The sequence below is a fragment of the Lissotriton vulgaris genome, chromosome 1_1 (genome assembly GCF_964263255.1).
Source record: "Lissotriton vulgaris chromosome 1_1, aLisVul1.2, whole genome shotgun sequence".
Taxonomy (NCBI): Eukaryota; Metazoa; Chordata; class Amphibia; order Caudata; family Salamandridae; genus Lissotriton; species Lissotriton vulgaris.
This window is the reverse complement of record NC_141685.1, coordinates 1,630,187,077-1,630,206,078: the sequence shown is the minus strand read 5'-3', so window position 1 is coordinate 1,630,206,078 and position 19,002 is coordinate 1,630,187,077. Positions and strand designations below refer to the sequence as shown.

The window sequence follows — 19,002 nt, the reverse complement described above, 5'->3', positions numbered from 1 at the left end:
AAAGTGGCAGATTTGATCAAAGGCTTATCAAATTCTTTAGAAAATGTTGTTACATAAGTCTTAGTAATGCCAAACCTCGCCAGACTTGCTTCGCTTGGTTCAGAGGCAGATATAGTAGATTTAGACTGGGTCAGGTGTGACCAGGTTACACAGTACCACAGGACCTGAAGTCTTGTATCTTGTTGCTTGTCATCCAGTGAGTACGAGCAAGTGCATTAGTCCGTATATGTATGCCCCATAAATGGGCAATAGAAGGCCCCTGAAGAGAGGTACTGCCCCTCAAAACAGTACTTAGAGGCATTGTTGGCGCAATGACCACCTCACTTAAAAACCCTATTACCGAAAGGAAACCGCTTTTGTTTCACCATGAAGCGCAGTGTACCTATCTATCATATCCCTTCTTGGGCATGGACAGAACAGTGGGAGTATTCGCGGATAAATTTCAGTGCAGAAAACACAATTATTCATCTGATCTTCCCCAAACACTACACAGAAGCTTTGTCAGAAATTGAGAACGGTCTTTTGTTTGAAATGCACTGTTTAAAACCCATAATAAACAAACGTGTGGCACAAAGAGGCAGGTTTGACGAAGAGTATACACACTAAAGGGTGACTGTGGGTCTAAGAATGCTGTCTATTGAACAGTGCCTGAGACTCAACTCAAAGGAGACATAGAGGACCAAAGTGAATCAAGTGCCACAGGATACCTCCACACTTGTTGAAGTACCCATCAGTTATCAATCGGTTCCGCCCTTGTCATCATTTGGGACTCCTCACACCAGGGAGAGCAATCCTGCAACCACTTGATTTTGGAAAAAGTGGTTGCCCTAATGTGTTTTAGCGGTGTAAGGCAGATAACCGCGAAGTCTGAAAAAAGCAGTGCATAAAAGAAACAGATATTAGTGTGAAAAATAGTGAGGGAATATAAAATTGGAGAACTAGGAGAGAAGAAACTTTATTAGTTATCTCCTATGTTTCCAAACTTAAAACTTCGTGCTGAGATATAGTAGAAAAGCAAATAACTACTATTATAGATCTTAAACGGTCGACATGTTTCTGCAGACTGCGGACCCACCAAGGTGTCCTGCTGCTTTCATCAGGACCACATCTCGCTACTGCTTACACCTCCAAAAGGAGGTATGTTTGTAAAAAAAAGAGTTTTACTTTACGTGTCTTGCAAGTGAACAGAAAGTCCCTTGACAGGTACTGGTCCTTCCTACTTTTCGGTAGGAGGCACACGCTACGCCTCACCTGGCTGCGGCTCAGGTAGGTGGAGCACCGCGCTCTCCGTCGGTACTCCGGGCGTCCTCTGGGCCGTCTCGGGGACGAAGATCCAATGAACATAGAAATTGAAGAAACATACCCTACACCTCATTTAGGAACTCGGAGACCACAAAAGATAACACCATACCACTCAAAATAGCTAAAGCACCATAAAACCAACCCCTGCATCATGCAGGATAGGTGAATATCATAAATGTGTTTAGCAGTTTGTGATGCATGTTAAGGGGTCTGCTCTCGTGCATGGAGAGATGCTTGCACATTGAGGTTTATAAATTCCTTAGAAAGAGCTGACTTCCTTATTGGAGAAACGTTTTTGGGTCAGGTCTGCAATCAAAAGCGATTCTCAATATCTCCATGCGATACCGCCTTATCCAATTTAAATATCTCCACTGAGCATATTTCAATCGGTCCCGTCTGTGAAAAATGGGTGTCATCCAGTCTCCCATTTGTCTCAGGTGTGGGTGCGCAGAGGGCACCTTCTTTCATATGGTCTGGAGCTGCGAGGCACTGCAGCCATTCTGGCGGAAAAGCTCGTCCTGCCTGGGCAGTGTCCTGTCCTGGAAACTCCCGCTCGACCCCAAGCTGTTCTTGCTCCATAATACAGAAGAGATTGGCGTGAACCACTCCAAACAACACCTACTGTTTTGGGGCCTCACACTTGCCAAGCGGGACATCACCCACGTGTGGAAGGAGACTTCCCCGCCAATGGTGGGTGGAAGACGGCCATGGATAGATGTATGATGGCAGAGATCGCAGTCTACCTGGAAAGGGGCTGTCCACAGAAACATAGAAAGGTATGGTCCGGCTGCGAGACATATCAGGGCATAGACCTACCTCCTTTGCCACACACTGACCCTCCATTACCCCGCCTGGTTCACTTACCTTCTTACTAAAATACCGAAGATAAATCACTCTGTTGTCAAGACACATACATTTAGGCATTTGAGGGAATTTTGTGATGATCTGTGCTACATTTTAGTTGTTGGGCCAGTCGTATGGCCAGCCAGTTCAATGTTGATTTTTTCAAAAACGTGGTACTTCCTTTGTCAAACTATATATACAATGTATGCTTTGGGCATCGCCCACCCTGTGAATTGGAAACTTAATAAAATCTGTTGTGAAAAAAAAATCGATTCTCAATGAGTTGGGGAGGAGGTAAAGAAAGATAGTGTATTATTCTTGCATATTTATTTATATATAAGGGCTCTACTTTCTATTGTGTCTTTGGAAGGAGAGGGTGCATTCCTTGCCTGTAGCATGAAATTGTCATTTACCATTTCAGCAGTTTTCTTTTTCTTCTCAGTGACACACTCAAGTGTTTGGTAGACTTAGTTGCACGAGTAGGTTGTAACTTTGATTACCCCAACAGTTTTGTTATGTTATGTTATGTTATAGGTTGTTTTGTAGCGCGCTCTGCTACTGGGGAGTATCCTGGCGCGTTGCGAAGGTGACCAGACATAACACAGAGAGACAGCCTAGACCTGACAAATAAACAGATGGGGCTTGAGATCCTTTTTAAACTTGGATAGACACTGGGCGGTACGCAAATGAAGAGGGAGAGCATTCCAAGCCTTCGCAGTTACCACAGAAATAGATTGGCTGCCCAGCCTAGCCCGCTTATAGCGGGGAAGAGTCAGTTTGGCCAGCGAGGCTGACCTGAGGCAGCGAGAAGGAGTGTAGAAAGAGAAGCGCTTCCTCAGGTAGCCGGGGCCTAGCTCGTGGACAGCTCTAAATGACAGCACGAGAGATTTAAACATAATTCTCTGAGCTACAGGGAGCCAGTGGAGTGCGCGCATGTGTGACCGAGTGCGCTGCCATTTCGGAATGCTAAACAAAAGGCGGACCGCGGCGTTCTGGACAACCTGCAGTCATTTGACCAGATATGCCGGGATACCACAAAACAATGCATTAGCATAGTCCAATCTGGACAAGATGAGGGCACGCGCAACCGTTTCCCTAGCTTCTCTGGGGAGCAGAGGGAAGAATTTTCTTAAAGCCCTTAACGTAGCAAAACAGGTCCCTGACAGCTTCTTGATTTGGTCCTCAAATCTGAGGTCTTCTCCGAACCAAATTCCGAGGTTCTTAGCCGGGCCTCCCATCACCTTGGGACTAGGAAAATCCGGGGGCCACAACTCATTCTTAAAGTTGGAGGGGAAGGATCCATAGAAGAGGACCTCTGACTTATCCTCGTTGCATTTAAGCTGGGCCATCGCCAGCCAATGAAACACCGAGGAAAGACAGAGGTGACCAGCCGTTGTATCCAGCTGGTCATCCGGCCAGGTAAAGAGCAGCTGGGTGTCATCAGCGTATCCGATGACCTTAGCCCCAAGCTGTTCGGCCAGGTATATCACAGGGGTGATGTAGGCGTTAAACATCAACGGGCTCAAAGTGGAGCTCTGAGGGACCGCCGTGCAGAGTCGTTTGGCCTTTGAGGCAAACGGAGGCATCCATACTTGCTGCGTCCTATCAGAAAGGAAGGATGACAACCAAGCCAGTACCCTGCCGCCAATGCCAATCTCAGACAGTCTAGCAAGGAGGAGATTATGGGGGACGGTATCGAACGCGGAAGAGAGGTCCAGAAGAATCAGGACCGCTCTGCCGCCACCATCCAAGCACTCTCGAATGGCCTCCGTCACCTCCACCAAAGCTGTCTCTGTGCTAAAGGCCGCCCTGAACCCTGACTGCGCCGGGTGCAGGGCATTGGATCTTTCGATAAAACTGTCCAATTGGCGAAAAGCCACCTTCTCACAGATCTTCGCCAGGGCAGGTAGCAAAGATATAGGGCGATAATTTCCCGGTACCGTAGCCTCAAGCCCTGACTTCTTCAGTAAAGGGAGCAGCATATATCTGACTTATCACCACCATGCAGTTTTTAACTTAATCCATTTGGCTTTTTCTTCTCAAAGCCCTGAGGATGAACAAGTGCCTGGGGAAAAGAAGTCTCCAATGTCTCAGTGAGTGATTCACAATTTTGAGACAGCTGGAGGAACACATAACCAAGAGTATAACTTATCTTTGAAACAAGCTAGTCGTAACTGGGATGAGGCTCACTGGGAGGATTTAAAAGAGGCTAGTAATAAGAGAGATTCCAGATGGTATCCCGGGCGATTTGTTTTTATTGGAACCACAGAAGTGGGCCAAATATATCCTGCTTCTAATTAACAACATAATGGAAGGAGAGGAAAGAAGCAGAGGTTATACCCATATATAAAAAGGGAGATTGCCCGGATCCTGCCAACAATAGGCCTATTAGCTTATTCGATTCCATGCAGAAAGTGGATGGTAGAACCCTCTTAAATAGGATTCAGAGCTAGATGGAGGAGGAAGGTATACTGTCCAATTATCAAGCAGGCTTCAGGAAAGCTACGAGTACAGTAAATCAAGTATTTAGATTATGTCTCCTATACTGGAAAGTAGTTGTTATTGGTAAGGGAAGCCTTTATCTTGCATTTATAGACCTCAAGACAGCTTTTGATTTAGTGCAGTGTGAAAAGCTATGGTCAGTGCTTCAGGAAATGGGCATACCCTCCTATATTTTAAATCTTTTAATGCGCCTTCATGAGGATACTTATGCTCGAGTTAGATAGGGAGGGCAAGGACAAACTTCAGAGAAGATACCGGTCAACAGGGGGGTCCGCCAGGGTTGTGTGATGGCTCCTACCCTCTTTTCACTTTATGTGAATGGAGTGGTTAGTTTCCTGAGTCAAGTACCAGCTGATGCTCCAACCCTGGTGGGGGAAAAAAATTGCAACCCTCCTGTTTGCTGACGATACTCTTTTAATCTCAAAAACCCAGATGGGACTCTAGAAACTCCTCAATCGCTTTCAAACATTTTGCACATCAAGGGGTCTAACAATTAACATCTCTAAGACAAAGTTTATGGCTTTTCCCTGGGAAACATTTTAGAAATAAACTTACTCTCAATGTTTCCCCTCTAGAAAGGGTCCATGCCTTTGACTACTTGGGTATTAGACTTTCTGATAAAATGCATTGGGAGCCACATTTGAATAAGATGTTATTGAACGACAAGCGGGTGGCAGGCACCATCGCTAGAGAGCAACGTTCCTCTCCAATTAGATTGGTAGCCCCAGCCCTAGTAGTCTATGAAGGAAAAGCGGTGAGTTCAGCAATGTATGGTGCTGAACTCTGGGGCTTTGAAAAAACTGAAGAGATTGGAAGATCAAAGAACAAATTCCTCAGAGAACTGGTATCTGTCCCCATCAATACTCCTCTTAAGCCCATATTCTTTGAAATGGGCAGACGCCCTTTTAGTGAGGTGGCTAGACTTCGTCCCCTTTTGTACTGGGTAAGACTAAGACGCACCCCAGAACTTTCTAATTATGCAACCGGTCTTTCAGAGCGGATTACCCTGGACACTAATAAAAGGGTTAAATGGCTCAGGGACTTGAAAGACCTGTTGACTAAACTGGGCTTAGCTGAATCTTGGGTTAGTCAGGTCCCACCGACTAAGAGGGAGCTAAAAAAGACCTATTAGAATGGGTCAATCACCAGCTCCTACATAAATCTAGGCTTGGGAGACTAACTGATGAATTTCTTCAGCATAAACCAGTTGGTTCCCAGGAACCCTATTTAGATTTCATCAGGATACCCAGAGACAGGGCATTATACATGCAGTTTAGATTTGGGTCCCTAATGCTAAATACTACTCTGGCAAAATGGGATCCTATAAATTCCATCTTAGCTAACTGCCCCTGTTGTGACGCTCAGCAAGAAACCATAGCCCATCTATTCTTTGTTTGCCCAGCTTACAAACAGTCTAGGGCAAAATGGCTTAAGCCTCTTTGCGCCCAAATGGGCACTAGAAACCATCTTGTGGCCCTACGCATTCTGAGAACAGATTCATATAGGTCTTTGTATGTATGTGGGGTAGCTAAGTATTTGGGTTGTGCGTGGATTATCCATACAAAAGCACAAAATAAAGCAGTATGTCCAAACAAATAATATTTAAATGTAGTGCTTTGAATGTAAATTTATATACAGGAATGATTTGTAAAGTATTGTTAGCTAATCGTTTTGTATTAGTAAACTTGAATATTCATATTTAATGGTGGAATGCCGACATGGATATGATGCCCTTTTTCTAGAATCGTTCTGTATAGCAAGGTTTTAATTTTTTTTAAACTTTGATATGAAATGTTAATTTTATACTTTTATGATCTGGAAATGCTTTTATGATACTTGCTATCGAATAAAGCTAATTTGAAATGAAATGAATTGATTCACAATATAAAAACTCATATCACCATCCTGTAGGAACAAAACGATGTGAAAATGCAGGAGTCTTTCCTGACAGCTATACAATCAGCAAAAAGTTGCTGAGACAGGAAATACAAATGTCTGTGAAGACGGCCTTAATCGCTGGTAACGGTTGCCAAGAGGAGGTGGAAAGCCAGTAAAGCCAGCTGCCAATTCAACTATCAAGAAATAGGTGACAGTGCGAGGTGAGGAATAAATCTTGACAGTTCAGAACTTCTATATGGCTAACAGGATGAGGGGAGAAAACTGTAGAACCTATCCTGGATGCTTCTAGTTCAGCTTAATTGTAAAACGAAGGTGAGGAAGGGAAGGGACATGTATTGACAGACCTGAGCACTGCTACAGAGTGACAGGAAAAGCAAGTTGTCAAGCCCAGGTCTAACTTCAGCTAGGAGAAGTATAAATACATCATGACCACTCTTAGCTCAGCCAAAGAGTGACACGAGCGATAGATGAGAGGGCCTTCTGCTAGGAGTTCTACAATTGGCTAAAGGTTAGTAGGATGACGAAGGGGTGGATTGATCTTAATACTTTAAACACAGAAAAACTGTGACTAGAGGGGATAAAGGAGTGGAAAGATTCGGACAACACTGATCTCATGCAAATAATGGCATCTGGAGTAAAGAGAGCAAGCATGCAAACAAGTTACCCAACAAACAGAAAGCATTGAGTACGCACCTGAAGAGGTCCAGCTCTTGAAGGCTCTGGAGGACAAATGGAGCAGGTAACAAATTCTGAGAGGAAGCAGACAAACATTACATGTCAACTAATCAAACAAAATCCACTTCGTCAGGCACTTGAAGAGGACAGGCATGCTGGATTCAGATAAATGACAATTTGAGGAGAATAGAGATTTTATTACAGACATGGAGGCTATTGCTATGCAGTAAACACATTATCTGCCAGTCCTCTACAGCACTTCAAAGATCTTGGAGTCAGAGTTACACCATAGATCGAGAATATTTCTGTTCCCTTATAAAGCCCCTGCACAACAACATTCCTACTCTTGAATGCTGCGATTAATTAACTATTCTTCCTCAAAACATTCACACTAATCAATGTACTCTTTGCCCTTCATCAGGGGATCTTTTGTCGTGTTTAAACGGAAAAATGTTCTTGCATTCTTCATGTCCCGTAATCAGCAGTGGTGTCTACGGGGCATGAAGAATGCAAGAACTTTTTTCTGTTTAAACACAACAACATTTTTCCCCTGATGAAGAGCTCAGTCTCGAAATGCATAGGGAATTGTAACCCACAAATGCATACGGATTCTACATTCACCAATGCATGGATGTAAATAAATTGGAAAGAAGAACATTGATACAAGTTATGCTGATGAAACCACTGTGATGTAACAATGATGAAGAATTAAACCATAACATATTCGAATTGGAAAGTCTACATAGTTCATTGAATTTTTCAAGAAAAAAGGAAGAATTTTGGGGACATCGTCCCAAAGGAGTGCCGGTTGCGGACACTGTTATTAATTTAACAGCACCAATATCATTAAAACTGCTAGTTCGACTTTGCCATTGAAACTAATGGCAAAGCCCCTACTCTGTTCAAGAAAGTATGCAAGTCTCCTCTAAGGGAGGCCTTTTGAGCCCTAAGGCAGGGAGCTGTATACTTTTAAGCAGGACATGATATATATATATATATATATATATATATATATATATATATATATATATATATATCAAAACAGTAACACTTTTAAATTGTCCTTTTGCTGTGGGAGAGTCATTAGCCCCATTGTCTAACAGAGGGTTACAGGCGATCCCTCAGCCCGGCTAACTCCTGAATGGGACTACTTAAAGGGGCACTGTCAGGTATCAAATTCATTGTGGCATTAAATCCCATGTGATGCCCAAGTTAAATTTAATGTCACTATCAAAGAAAGTGAACTTTTAGAAAGTTGCCACTCTGTGACCCAGTTTGTCCAGTGACCTCACACGGTCACTGGCCACCAGACAGCGACAGTTTTCTGTCCTTCTGGGAAGTAGTGTGAATGACTCCAAGGCTTAAGAACAATAGCAGCCTGGTTCAGGGCGAGGTGTCACCTCCCCTGGGCAAGTAGCCACTCAGGGTGTTAGCCCAAAAGGAGAGCTTTAAAGGCGAAGCCACCTGGTTGAGTAAATGGTGAACGCACTCCTGAGGTGCTACCTTTTGTTTAGGTGGACAAGCTGGTGGCGGGGACATCGAGAGGAGACAAGTACCCAAACTGGTTTTCCCATAGGCGTGTAGCCCACAGGTAGCCACACCTCTAGGGTGGACTATCAAGCTCATAACATACAAGATTTAGTCATCTTGAGATTGGGCAGAATAGTGCACTCTGGGATTGCTAGAGGCCACACAAAGTTGGAAAGTCATCATTAAGAGGGAGGGGGCCTGGCATACCTCAGGCTAGAGATCGCATCATCTCCGCAGGGCACCTTCTGGAAATATATATGGCACCCCTGGTAACCTGAACCTCAGAACACGCTGGAACTGGAAACAGGACATAAGGGGAAAAAAAGCGTCCTGCGGACCCCTGGACTTGGCAAGAGAGGCCACATCATTTGCTAAACTACACCTGCTGCACCTTGGGCTTGGAAAGAGAGAACTGTACTTCTGGCTCCTGGCTTTGAGATAAGTCGCTCCCAAGCTCCAGACCAAAGAAGTGACTCCAAGGGGCAGTCGGCTGACCCCCTGGAACAGCATCAGGGCCATCAAAGCTCAAGTAGCCTGTTCTGGCAAGTCAGTGGCTACTCCAGAGAAATCGCTGACTGCCGCTGGGTGCACCAAGAGGTAGATTCACGGCAGACAAAAGTTGCACCCAAGTCAGTGTCGTCTTAGTCCAGATTGGCATGCCCACAAGGGATAACAGCCTCCACCAAGAGATATTGCTGGGGCCGCTGTGGATGAAGACCTGGAGCCCAACAGCTGCCCTTATGTCTCAAAGAGGACTTCAAGGGATCCCGACCTCTGTGACCAAAGTCTCCCGACTTAACCTGTGGACTGAATAAAACCACAATGGCACCCCTGTCAATCGCACAGCACCCAGAGCATCCTAATGCACCTTATTTCTCCTTCATCAGCAGCATCAGGACCATTCCACTGAATTCTATAGCGGTTGTGCTGTAAAGTTTGGAACTGGATTGGAAACAGCTTTGGTGTCCGGGTAACTGTCCTAATACTCCTTATTGGCACCTAGACCTCCATCCCGTTGGATTTGTTCATCCACACTGGGCCGGAGTAGCCGAACACAACTCTATTTTTACCAATGCTTATTTGAGGTTAAATTGTGATTTAAGTTTTCTTTGAAAATCTATATCTCTGAACCCTCCGGAGGATTTTGCTCATCTTGGGCTCTATAAAAATAGATTACATTTTTATGAATTTTTTAATTGTGTAGGTTTTCTTTTGTGTTGTGAAACTTAATGTTGTTGTTTTGGTACTGTTAAATGCTCTACACTAGTTCCTTTGTTTAAGCCGTGCTGCTCGAAGCCATACCAACTAGCGGTTGAGCTTAAGGTTTTACAGATTATCCTGACTGGACCCAAGATACTTTTTTAGAGTGTATTACACGTTAAGGCTGGAGAGCCATACCATATAATACGCCCAGATCTGCACAATACTGAGGCAGATTGAAGATGAGGAGGACAGATACATTTTGAATGTTTTGATGGCATGAGAGTAATCTGAGCGGGAGTCTCAGACAGAGGACATTGCATTGGTACAATCTTGATAAAATCAAGGCCTGGACCACCATACGTCTGGAAGTGGAAAGTAAAAATGGGGTAGCTTTCGTAGAATCCATAATTCATAAAAGCAAATAGCCGTGATTTTCCTTACTTGAGAACATACTTCTGTGTGGCTTCAATAAAGAGTCCTCCATATTCACACAGAATCCAAGTTCTGCCCAAAATATTCTTTATTAACAAAAAATGTTCCTTCACATATATTGGCACACAGAAGAATGTTGTCCAAAAAGATTAGAAGCCCTGCACCCAGCTCTCTAATAGGCGACCGCTGGTCTAGCAACTTGAGTGCAGAAGAAAGGCAAAATGAAAATCACATATACTAATGAAGGTATACCCTCCATCTGAACTTGGGGAAAGACTGGCTCTCCTACATCATGGAAGTTGTAAGATAAGCATCCTTGAGGTTCATCTTCACTAACAAGTTGCCTTCAGTAAAATGTTCCTCAGTAGAAGTACTCCTTCCATCATGAAAAGCGGTTATAGAAAAAAAAACGTTCTAGTCCCGTAGATTTATTTCCAGTATCCACCTCTTACCTTTTTCCTTATCAAAAACACTGTACTCACAAATATGTTTTCCTCTGCCACCTCTATAATATTATCTTAGCCCATCATATGCCTCATCTCTACATCTATCAACCTTTGTCGGTTAGCTTGATAAACCATCTCTCTTGGTTGTTTGTACTGAAGTGGCATTTATTGAATATATGCAAAAACAACAGGTGACGGACAGAATGCAGAACAATGTCATACATTCACCCCAGTACAGAGATCTGGGCCTAAATCCATAATTCTTTTGCTCACCATGCCATTTCAGTTTGAACCCAGCCATATGCAAATCAGTCTTGACCCTGTGCCCCATGGGAACAGTCCAGCCCGAACTGCCAAGCCAGGTCCTCCCTGGATTGGAAACAAGCATCCAAGGACCGGTTTCGGGCTTTCAGCCCTCATCAGCCTGTATAGCTTGATTCCAGTGGCATGGAGAGCACAGGACTCACATCTGAGCATACCCGACCCACTCGGGGTGACAAATGCAAAAACAACAGGTGATGGACAGAATGCAGAACAATGTCATACATTCAATCAATCAATCAATCAATCAATTCATTTCTAAAGCACGCTACATACCCGTGAGGGTCTCAAGGCGCTGAGGGGGGGGCTGCTACTGATCGAAGAGCCGAGTCTTGAGAATTCTTCTGAAGGCCAGCAGGTCCTGGGTCTGCCGTAGGTTGGAAGGGAGAGTGTTCCAGGTCTTGGCGGCGAGGTAGGAGAGGGATCTGCCGCCGGCTGTGGTATTCCGGATACGAGGAACTGAGGCGAGGGCAAGGCTGGCAGAGCGAAGGCTGCGGGTGGGGGTGTGGAAGCTGAGTCGATCGTTGAGGTATGTAGGTCCTGTGTTGTGTAGAGTGGATTCTGTCCATCAACTGTTGTTTTTGCATTTGTCACCTCGAGTGGGATGGGTATGCTCAGAAGTGAGTCCCATGCTCTCCACACCACTGGAGTCAAGCTATCCTGGCTGATGGCGGCTGATAGCCAGAAACCGGTCCTAGGATGCTTGATTCCGGTCCAGGGAAGACATAGCTTGGCAGTTCGGGCTGGACTGTTCCCATGAGGCACAGGCTCAAGGCTGATTTGCATATTGCCATATCTGAACTGTGGTGGTGTGGAGTGCAAAACAACGATGGATTTAGGCCCAGACCTCTGTACTGGGGTGAATGTATGACATTCTGTCCAAATGTTGTTCTTGCATTTATTGAATATAGGCACTCTTTCCAACACCCAATGATCTTTGGTGTACTTCCCCCATTTGATCAGAAGTTCCTTAACCTGCCTCTGAAATTTCAAGGATAAAAAAATAAATAATATCTGTACTCATGTTGAGTTCATGCAGACTGTTTCACTCTACCTCTTGTTGTTTTACTTCTTCTATCTCTCACTCTACTTGTGGGAAGAAATCTGTTGAATATTTCATTCCTCAGTGTCTCTTCCACGAAAATACACTGGTACAAGGTTTGACCAAACTTTCTTCGAATAAAAGCCCTTTAGCCTCCTAAATTGCTTCTCTTTTAACAAAATTTCCCCATTAGGGATTCATTTTAATTAAAATGGCTTTCACAGTTCTGCATTCACGAAAAAGAAAACATCTCTCTTGCCCAACCGCTTAGCAAAGGTACACCCACTTCTTCAACTTTAGCATATGCTTCTCCCGCCAAATCAAGAATGCACACCAGTTAGCACAACACATCAAACAATTTATCTTGACATTGCTTAAGTTAACTTTATAAATTCTTTTAAGGATCTCTTCCCAATTCAAACAAATCGTAATAACTCAGGATCCAGATTTGAGGTTATGCACACTTTATAATCTGTACCCTGCCTTAAGCATCCCCTCTTTCCTCGTATTCCAAAGGCCTCTTCATCTAACAGCATATATAATCCACACATGATCCATAGGCCGTATTGCTTCAGAAAAAACACTCTTGACCTAAAGTGTCTACATATACTCTTAATCGTCTTTCTTCGTCTTTTTCTCAAACCTCATCCAAATTATTGTTCTGACTATCCAGATCCAAAACATGTTCTTCGATATTGGACCTTATTTCACCATAAAATTTACCTGCACCCTTTGTGTGCCGCTATCTAGACCGTATCTCTTTTTACCATAAAACTCCCCTTATCTAAAAGTTTCCTTTTTGTCACTCTTTCGTCCTGCTCCCTTGCACACTCATCATTTGATAATGACCACAACTTCCCATTCTCTTCAGTAATACCTATTCCTTTCTTATTCCCCATTACAGCTTGAACTGTTTTCCTAAAGAAACGTCATAATCGCTTTGATTAATTCTCCCAATAATATTCAGATTCTTCTCATGAGCAATTCATTTACCTCAAAGCTCCTACTTCATCTCAAGATTAAGAATTACACTTTCAATCCTTTTCTGATCTTGATGAAAGCAGACTCACTCTTCCAAATTTTCTGCTGCAACTGAGTTTTGTCAGGCAGCTCTGAAGTCCGATGTAAAACCCGGTCTGCAAATTGGTTTAGCTCATTCAAAAATGGTGTCCAACTTTTGCATGATATTGCTACTAGTCATAATTCCGATGCAAAGCTACCAGTAAATAAAGCGTAAAGTTTGAGGCCATATTTTCAACTGCTGGAGACCCCATGCCTACTTCGGATGATAATGCGCTTACACCAGAGACGCTGAATCACTCCTGCGTTCTCCAAGAGTTTGCGCGTTTATGCGCGCACACACACACACACACACACACACACGTATCATTATATATCTTATACTAATATGATTTTGTTTAAAAGGCTGAGAGGACCGACAAGTCCCATTTCACGCCCACAGTGGTTCAAAGTTAAAAGAAACATTAAGACATCTAACAGTTTGGCTTGCAGTGGGTTGGTCTGATGGGTGCCACACCAAGCCATAAACCTATCCCAAAAAATTGCCTCTTCACCTACGTTTATGACCACACTTAAGGAAAGTTGAACACGCTACCAATCGTATTCAACAAGGTATTTTTATTTTTACCAAACTGATTTTAGAGTTAATCAAGATTCAAACAAACAAGTTTTGAAACACATAAAGACACATTGATACATAAATTTACACCATAAATATCAAGTTCTTAAACTATACAAATATGATCCTAGTTTTGCTTGAAAAGACAATCAAATACAAAATAAGTGATGATTCTAAAGCAAACAGAACATTTCAAACATGTGTTACATACAACGATACATTTTCTACTATAAGGAGCAATTAAAGCATAAAGAATAATGAAAAGAGGGGGAAGATAGAAAAGAAGCAAAGTTAATTTGTAAGTTTTTACAACAGCAAAAATGCTGGTATAACGAAATGGATCACAACTCCTTTCTAACTGGCCGACGCGTTTCGATTCCAGTGAGCGATTTCCTGGAATCTCAACAGGGCACAAAAAAGTTCTGTCTGTGAGAAGGAAAGGGAAGTGAATTAGGATTCTGGAAACTATGGGTTCTTTCTCCCAAGTCAGTGACGCTGAGCAAAAGGAATGAACCTACCAGATTGTAGGAATTGCGAAGATGCACGTGGTTTCTGTATGTGCAACGTCGAACTTCTTGGACATATATTCAAGAGCTGGGCAGGGGACCACCTACGGGTTAAGCAATTCTTGTCAGACATGTGTCTATTGTCTGTACAAAATCGCATTAAATGTCAAATGAAATCAAGTGAGGCCACATACCGTCAGGAGGCGAATACATGGATCCTGCCGGCTGCCGCTGTATCACCGTTGTACTCTCGATTGAGTGAAGGGCGGAACACTGAAGTGTTTACGCTAGGGGGACGGGAGCAACAGGTTAGTGCCATGGGCTGGAGTCTGGCCAAACTAATTGAAAAAATGATGAAACCACATACCTTTCTTTGTCAACTGCGAGGCTTAGGGCTTCGTGTTATTCTATCATAGGTTTTTTCATCGTGGCTTCAGAATTATGGAGGCATCCGCTGTGAAAATAGCGGGATAAATTACTAAATTGAAATTGTCGAGAGGATGTTACAAAACGAGGTAGGAATAGGAGGGAGCGTTGCATACCTGTGTCCTCGCCAGTCCCTGTCTACGGCGTTCTGTGCCGGATCCAAAATGGATGCCAGGTGTGTTTACCTGTATATAGCTCTCAGGTAGGGTTCTCTGCATTATGGGAAACGTAGTTCTTGACCCAAAACGCAAATTGAAGGCGTAATGTGGCGCAATTGATATGGTGGCGTTTGTGGCATGAGATTAATGTAGGTGGTGCCCCATAGATGTGAATTTGTAGACATTACAAAAAGGAATGAGACAAGCAGAGCAGTCGAGGTAGTTGCGCATCGCCGAAGCTCTGTGGTTTTATACTCTGGAAATTTCAGATAAAGTATTAAGGCCTTTTTGCGCACTCTTGAATTTTAGGATAAGATATGCTTCTTTTTGAAGGAGCATTCTGTCGATGTCCACATTTCGATTAGGAGATCGAAGTGTGTATAACACCGTCCACTTCAGATCGTTGACATCGTGTTTCTCCGTCAAAAAGTGATCAACCATTGGGGCATTGACAATTTTGTTTTTTATCCTTGACCTGTGCTGGCAAATGCGGGTGTTAACTTGTTTTGTCGTTTTGCCTATATAAATTTTTGCGCAGGGACATAGAACTAAATAAAAAACATTCTTGGTTTTACAATTGGAAAATTCTCTGTGTTTCCATCTTGTCCCTTTGTGTTCGAACTCATCACCTTCAATGGTATTAGGGCACACAACACAGGTACCACATTTGTGATGCCCTGTGATAGGTTTAAGATTCCATTGGGTTAATAAGTTGCATTTCTTTTTAGGTAACGATACATCCGCCCTCGTGATTTGCTGCCCTATGCTTTGGTTTTTCTTGTACGCGAATAGGGGCCGTGGGAACGGGCATTCGAGGTTGGCAAGTAAATGCCAATTACTCAGCACGGCTTTTCTCAATTTGTGGGTATCTGGTCCAAAGGTGGAAACGCAGACCAGTCTTTCAAGAGCAGGTTTAGGTCGAGTTTGTAGAAGGGTTTCTCGAGGGGTGTAGCGCGCTCTTTTAAGAGAGTGCTTTAGTAACTTTTTAGGATACCCTCTGTCTTTCATTTCTTGGCAGAACCTCTCTGCATGGAATGAGAAATCCTCCAAGTGAGAGCAGTTTCTCCTAATGCGCAATAACTGCCCATAGGGGAGATTGGATTTGAGATTGCGAGGATGGGCACTCTTGTGGTGCAGGATGGTGTTTCTATCCGTCTCCTTTTTATACAGGGATGATTTGAGTTCACCATCGATGGATGTCATTTCTACATCGAGTGAGGTCATTTTTGAATTGCTGTGTGCAATGGAGAATTTAATATCCCCATGTCTATTGTTCAACCACTCGTGGAACGCTACCAGGTCGGTCTGGCTCCCCTGCCACAGGAGCCAGACGTCATCTATGTAACGAAGCCACTGCAGGATATGATGTTTAAAGGGGTTGTTATTCTCAACAAATTTCTCCTCGTATTGTGCCATGTACAATACGGCCATTTCAGGGGCATAAGGGCACCCCATCGCGGTGCCCTTGACTTGCATAAAGAATTCTCCATTGAATGAGAAGTAATTCTTCTTTAAAGCAATCTCAGCCAGTTTGACAATGAAGGTGGTGGGAACTTGGTGAGGCCTTTCTCTCATGTCAAGGTATATCTCCATCACCTCTAACGCTTCTTCCTGAGGAATCTGCGTATAGAGGGAGGAGACATCCATTGTGACCATTAGTTGGGTCTCCTGGTCAAATTTGGTCCCCTCTACCTTGAGTAGAAAGTCTGTGGTGTCTCTCAGGTAAGATTTCACTTTAGTCAAGAATGGTTTTAAAAAGAAATCTACATACTGGGAAAGTGGTTCAAGACAGGAGTCGCACCCAGAGACGATTGGACGTCCTGGGGGATCTTGGAGACTCTTGTGGATTTTGGGCAAAAGATATAATAATGGAGTTCTCGGACACAGATTCCTCAGGAAGAAGCGTTAGAGGTACATGGCACAATACGAGGAGAAATTTGTTGAGAATAACAACCCCTTTAAACATCATATCCTGCAGTGGCTTTGTTACATAGATGACGTCTGGCTCCTGTGGCAGGGGAGCCAGACCGACCTGGTAGCGTTCCACGAGTGGTTAAACAATAGACATGGGGATATTAAATTCTCCATTGCACACAGCAATTCCAAAATGACCTTCCTCGATGTAGAAATGACATCCATCGATGGTGAACTCAAATCATCCCTGTATAAAAAGGAGACGGAGAGAAACACCATCCTGCACCACAAGAGTGCCAATCCTCGCAATCTCAAATCCAATCTCCCCTATGGGCAGTTATTGCGCATTAGGAGAAACTGCTCTCAATTGGAGGATTTCTCATTCCATGCAGAGAGGTTCTGCCAAGAAATGAAAGGCAGAGGGTATCCTAAAAAGTTACTAAAGCACTCTCTTAAAAGAGCGCGCTACACCCCTCGAGAAACCCTTCTACAAACTCGACCTAAACCTGCTCTTGAAAGACTGGTCTGCGTTTCCACCTTTGGACCAGATACCCACAAATTGAGAAAAGCCGTGCTGAGTAATTGGCATTTACTTGCCAACCTCGAATGCCCGATCCCACGGCCCCTATTCGCGTACAAGAAAAACCAAAGCATAGCGCAGCAAATCACGAGGGCGGATGTATCGTTACCTAAAAAGAAATGCAACTTATTAACCCAATGGAATCTTAAACCTATCACAGGGCATCACAAATGTGGTACCTGTGTTGTGTGCCCTAATACCATTGAAGGTGATGAGTTCGAACACAAAGGGACAAGATGGAAACACAGAGAATTTTCAAATTGTAAAACCAAGAATGTGGTTTATTTAGTTCGATGTCCCTGCGCAAAAATTTATATAGGCAAAACGACACAACAAGTTAACACCCGCATTTGCCAGCACAGGTCAAGGATAAAAAACAAAATTGTCAATGCCCCAATGGTTGATCACTTTTTGACGGAGAAACACGATGTCAACGATCTGAAGTGGACGGTGTTATACACACTTCGATCTCCTAATCGAAATGTGGACATCGACAGAATGCTCCTTCAAAAAGAAGCATATCTTATCCTAAAATTCAAGAGTGCGCAAAAAGGCCTTAATACTTTATCTGAAATTTCCAGAGTATAAAACCACAGAGCTTCGGCGATGCGCAACTACCTCGAATGCTCTGCTTGTCTCATTCCTCTTTGTAATGTCTACAAATTCACATATATGGGGCACCACCTACATTAATCTCATGCCACAAACGCCACCATATCAATCGCGCCACATTACGCCTTCAATTTGCGTTTTGGGTCAAGAACTACGTTTCCCATAATGCAGAGAACCCTACCTGAGAGCTATATACAGGTAAACACACCTGGCGTCCATTTTGGATCCGGCACAGAACGCCGTAGACAGGGACTGGCGAGGACACAGGTATGCAATGCTCCCTCCTATTCTTTCCTCGTTTTGTAACATCCTATCGACAATTTCGATTTAGTAATTTATCCCGCTATTTTCACAGCGGATGCCTCCATAATTCTGAAGCCACGATGAAAAAACCTATGATAGAATAACACGAAGCCCTAAGCCTCGCAGTTGACAAAGAAAGGTATGTGGTTTCATCATTTTTTCAATTAGTTTGGCCAGACTCCAGCCCATGGCACTAACCTGTTGCACCCGTCCCCCTAGCGTAAACACTTCAGTGTTCCGCCCTTCACTCAATCGAGAGTACAACGGTGATACAGCGGCAGCCGGCAGGATCCATGTATTCGCCTCCTGACGGTATGTCGCCTCACTTGATTTCATTTGACATTTAATGCGATTTTGTACAGACAATAGACACATGTCTGACAAGAATTGCTTAACCCGTAGGTGGTCCCCTGCCCAGCTCTTGAGTATATGTCCAAGAAGTTCGACGTTGCACATACAGAAACCACGTGCATCTTCGCAATTCCTACAATCTGGTAGGTTCATTCCTTTTGCTCAGCGTCACTGACTTGGGAGAAAGAACCCATAGATTCCAGAATCCTAATTCACTTCCCTTTCCTTCTCACAGACAGAACTTTTTTGTGCCCTGATGAGATTCCAGGAAATCGCTCACTGGAATCGAAACGCGTCGGCCAGTTAGAAAGGAGTTGT

General features: G+C 43.7%; 1 protein-coding gene across 1 annotated transcript in view; it reads right to left on the bottom strand.

Moving 5' to 3' along the window:
* Positions 1–19,002, bottom strand: part of DENND6B (DENN domain containing 6B) — a 324,585-nt gene that overhangs the window by 163,647 nt on the left and 141,936 nt on the right. The window contains exon 9 of the mRNA XM_086918846.1: positions 7,240–7,295. Coding sequence (XP_086774972.1) covers positions 7,240–7,295 — 56 coding nt within the window. The remainder of the gene's footprint in view (positions 1–7,239; positions 7,296–19,002) is intronic.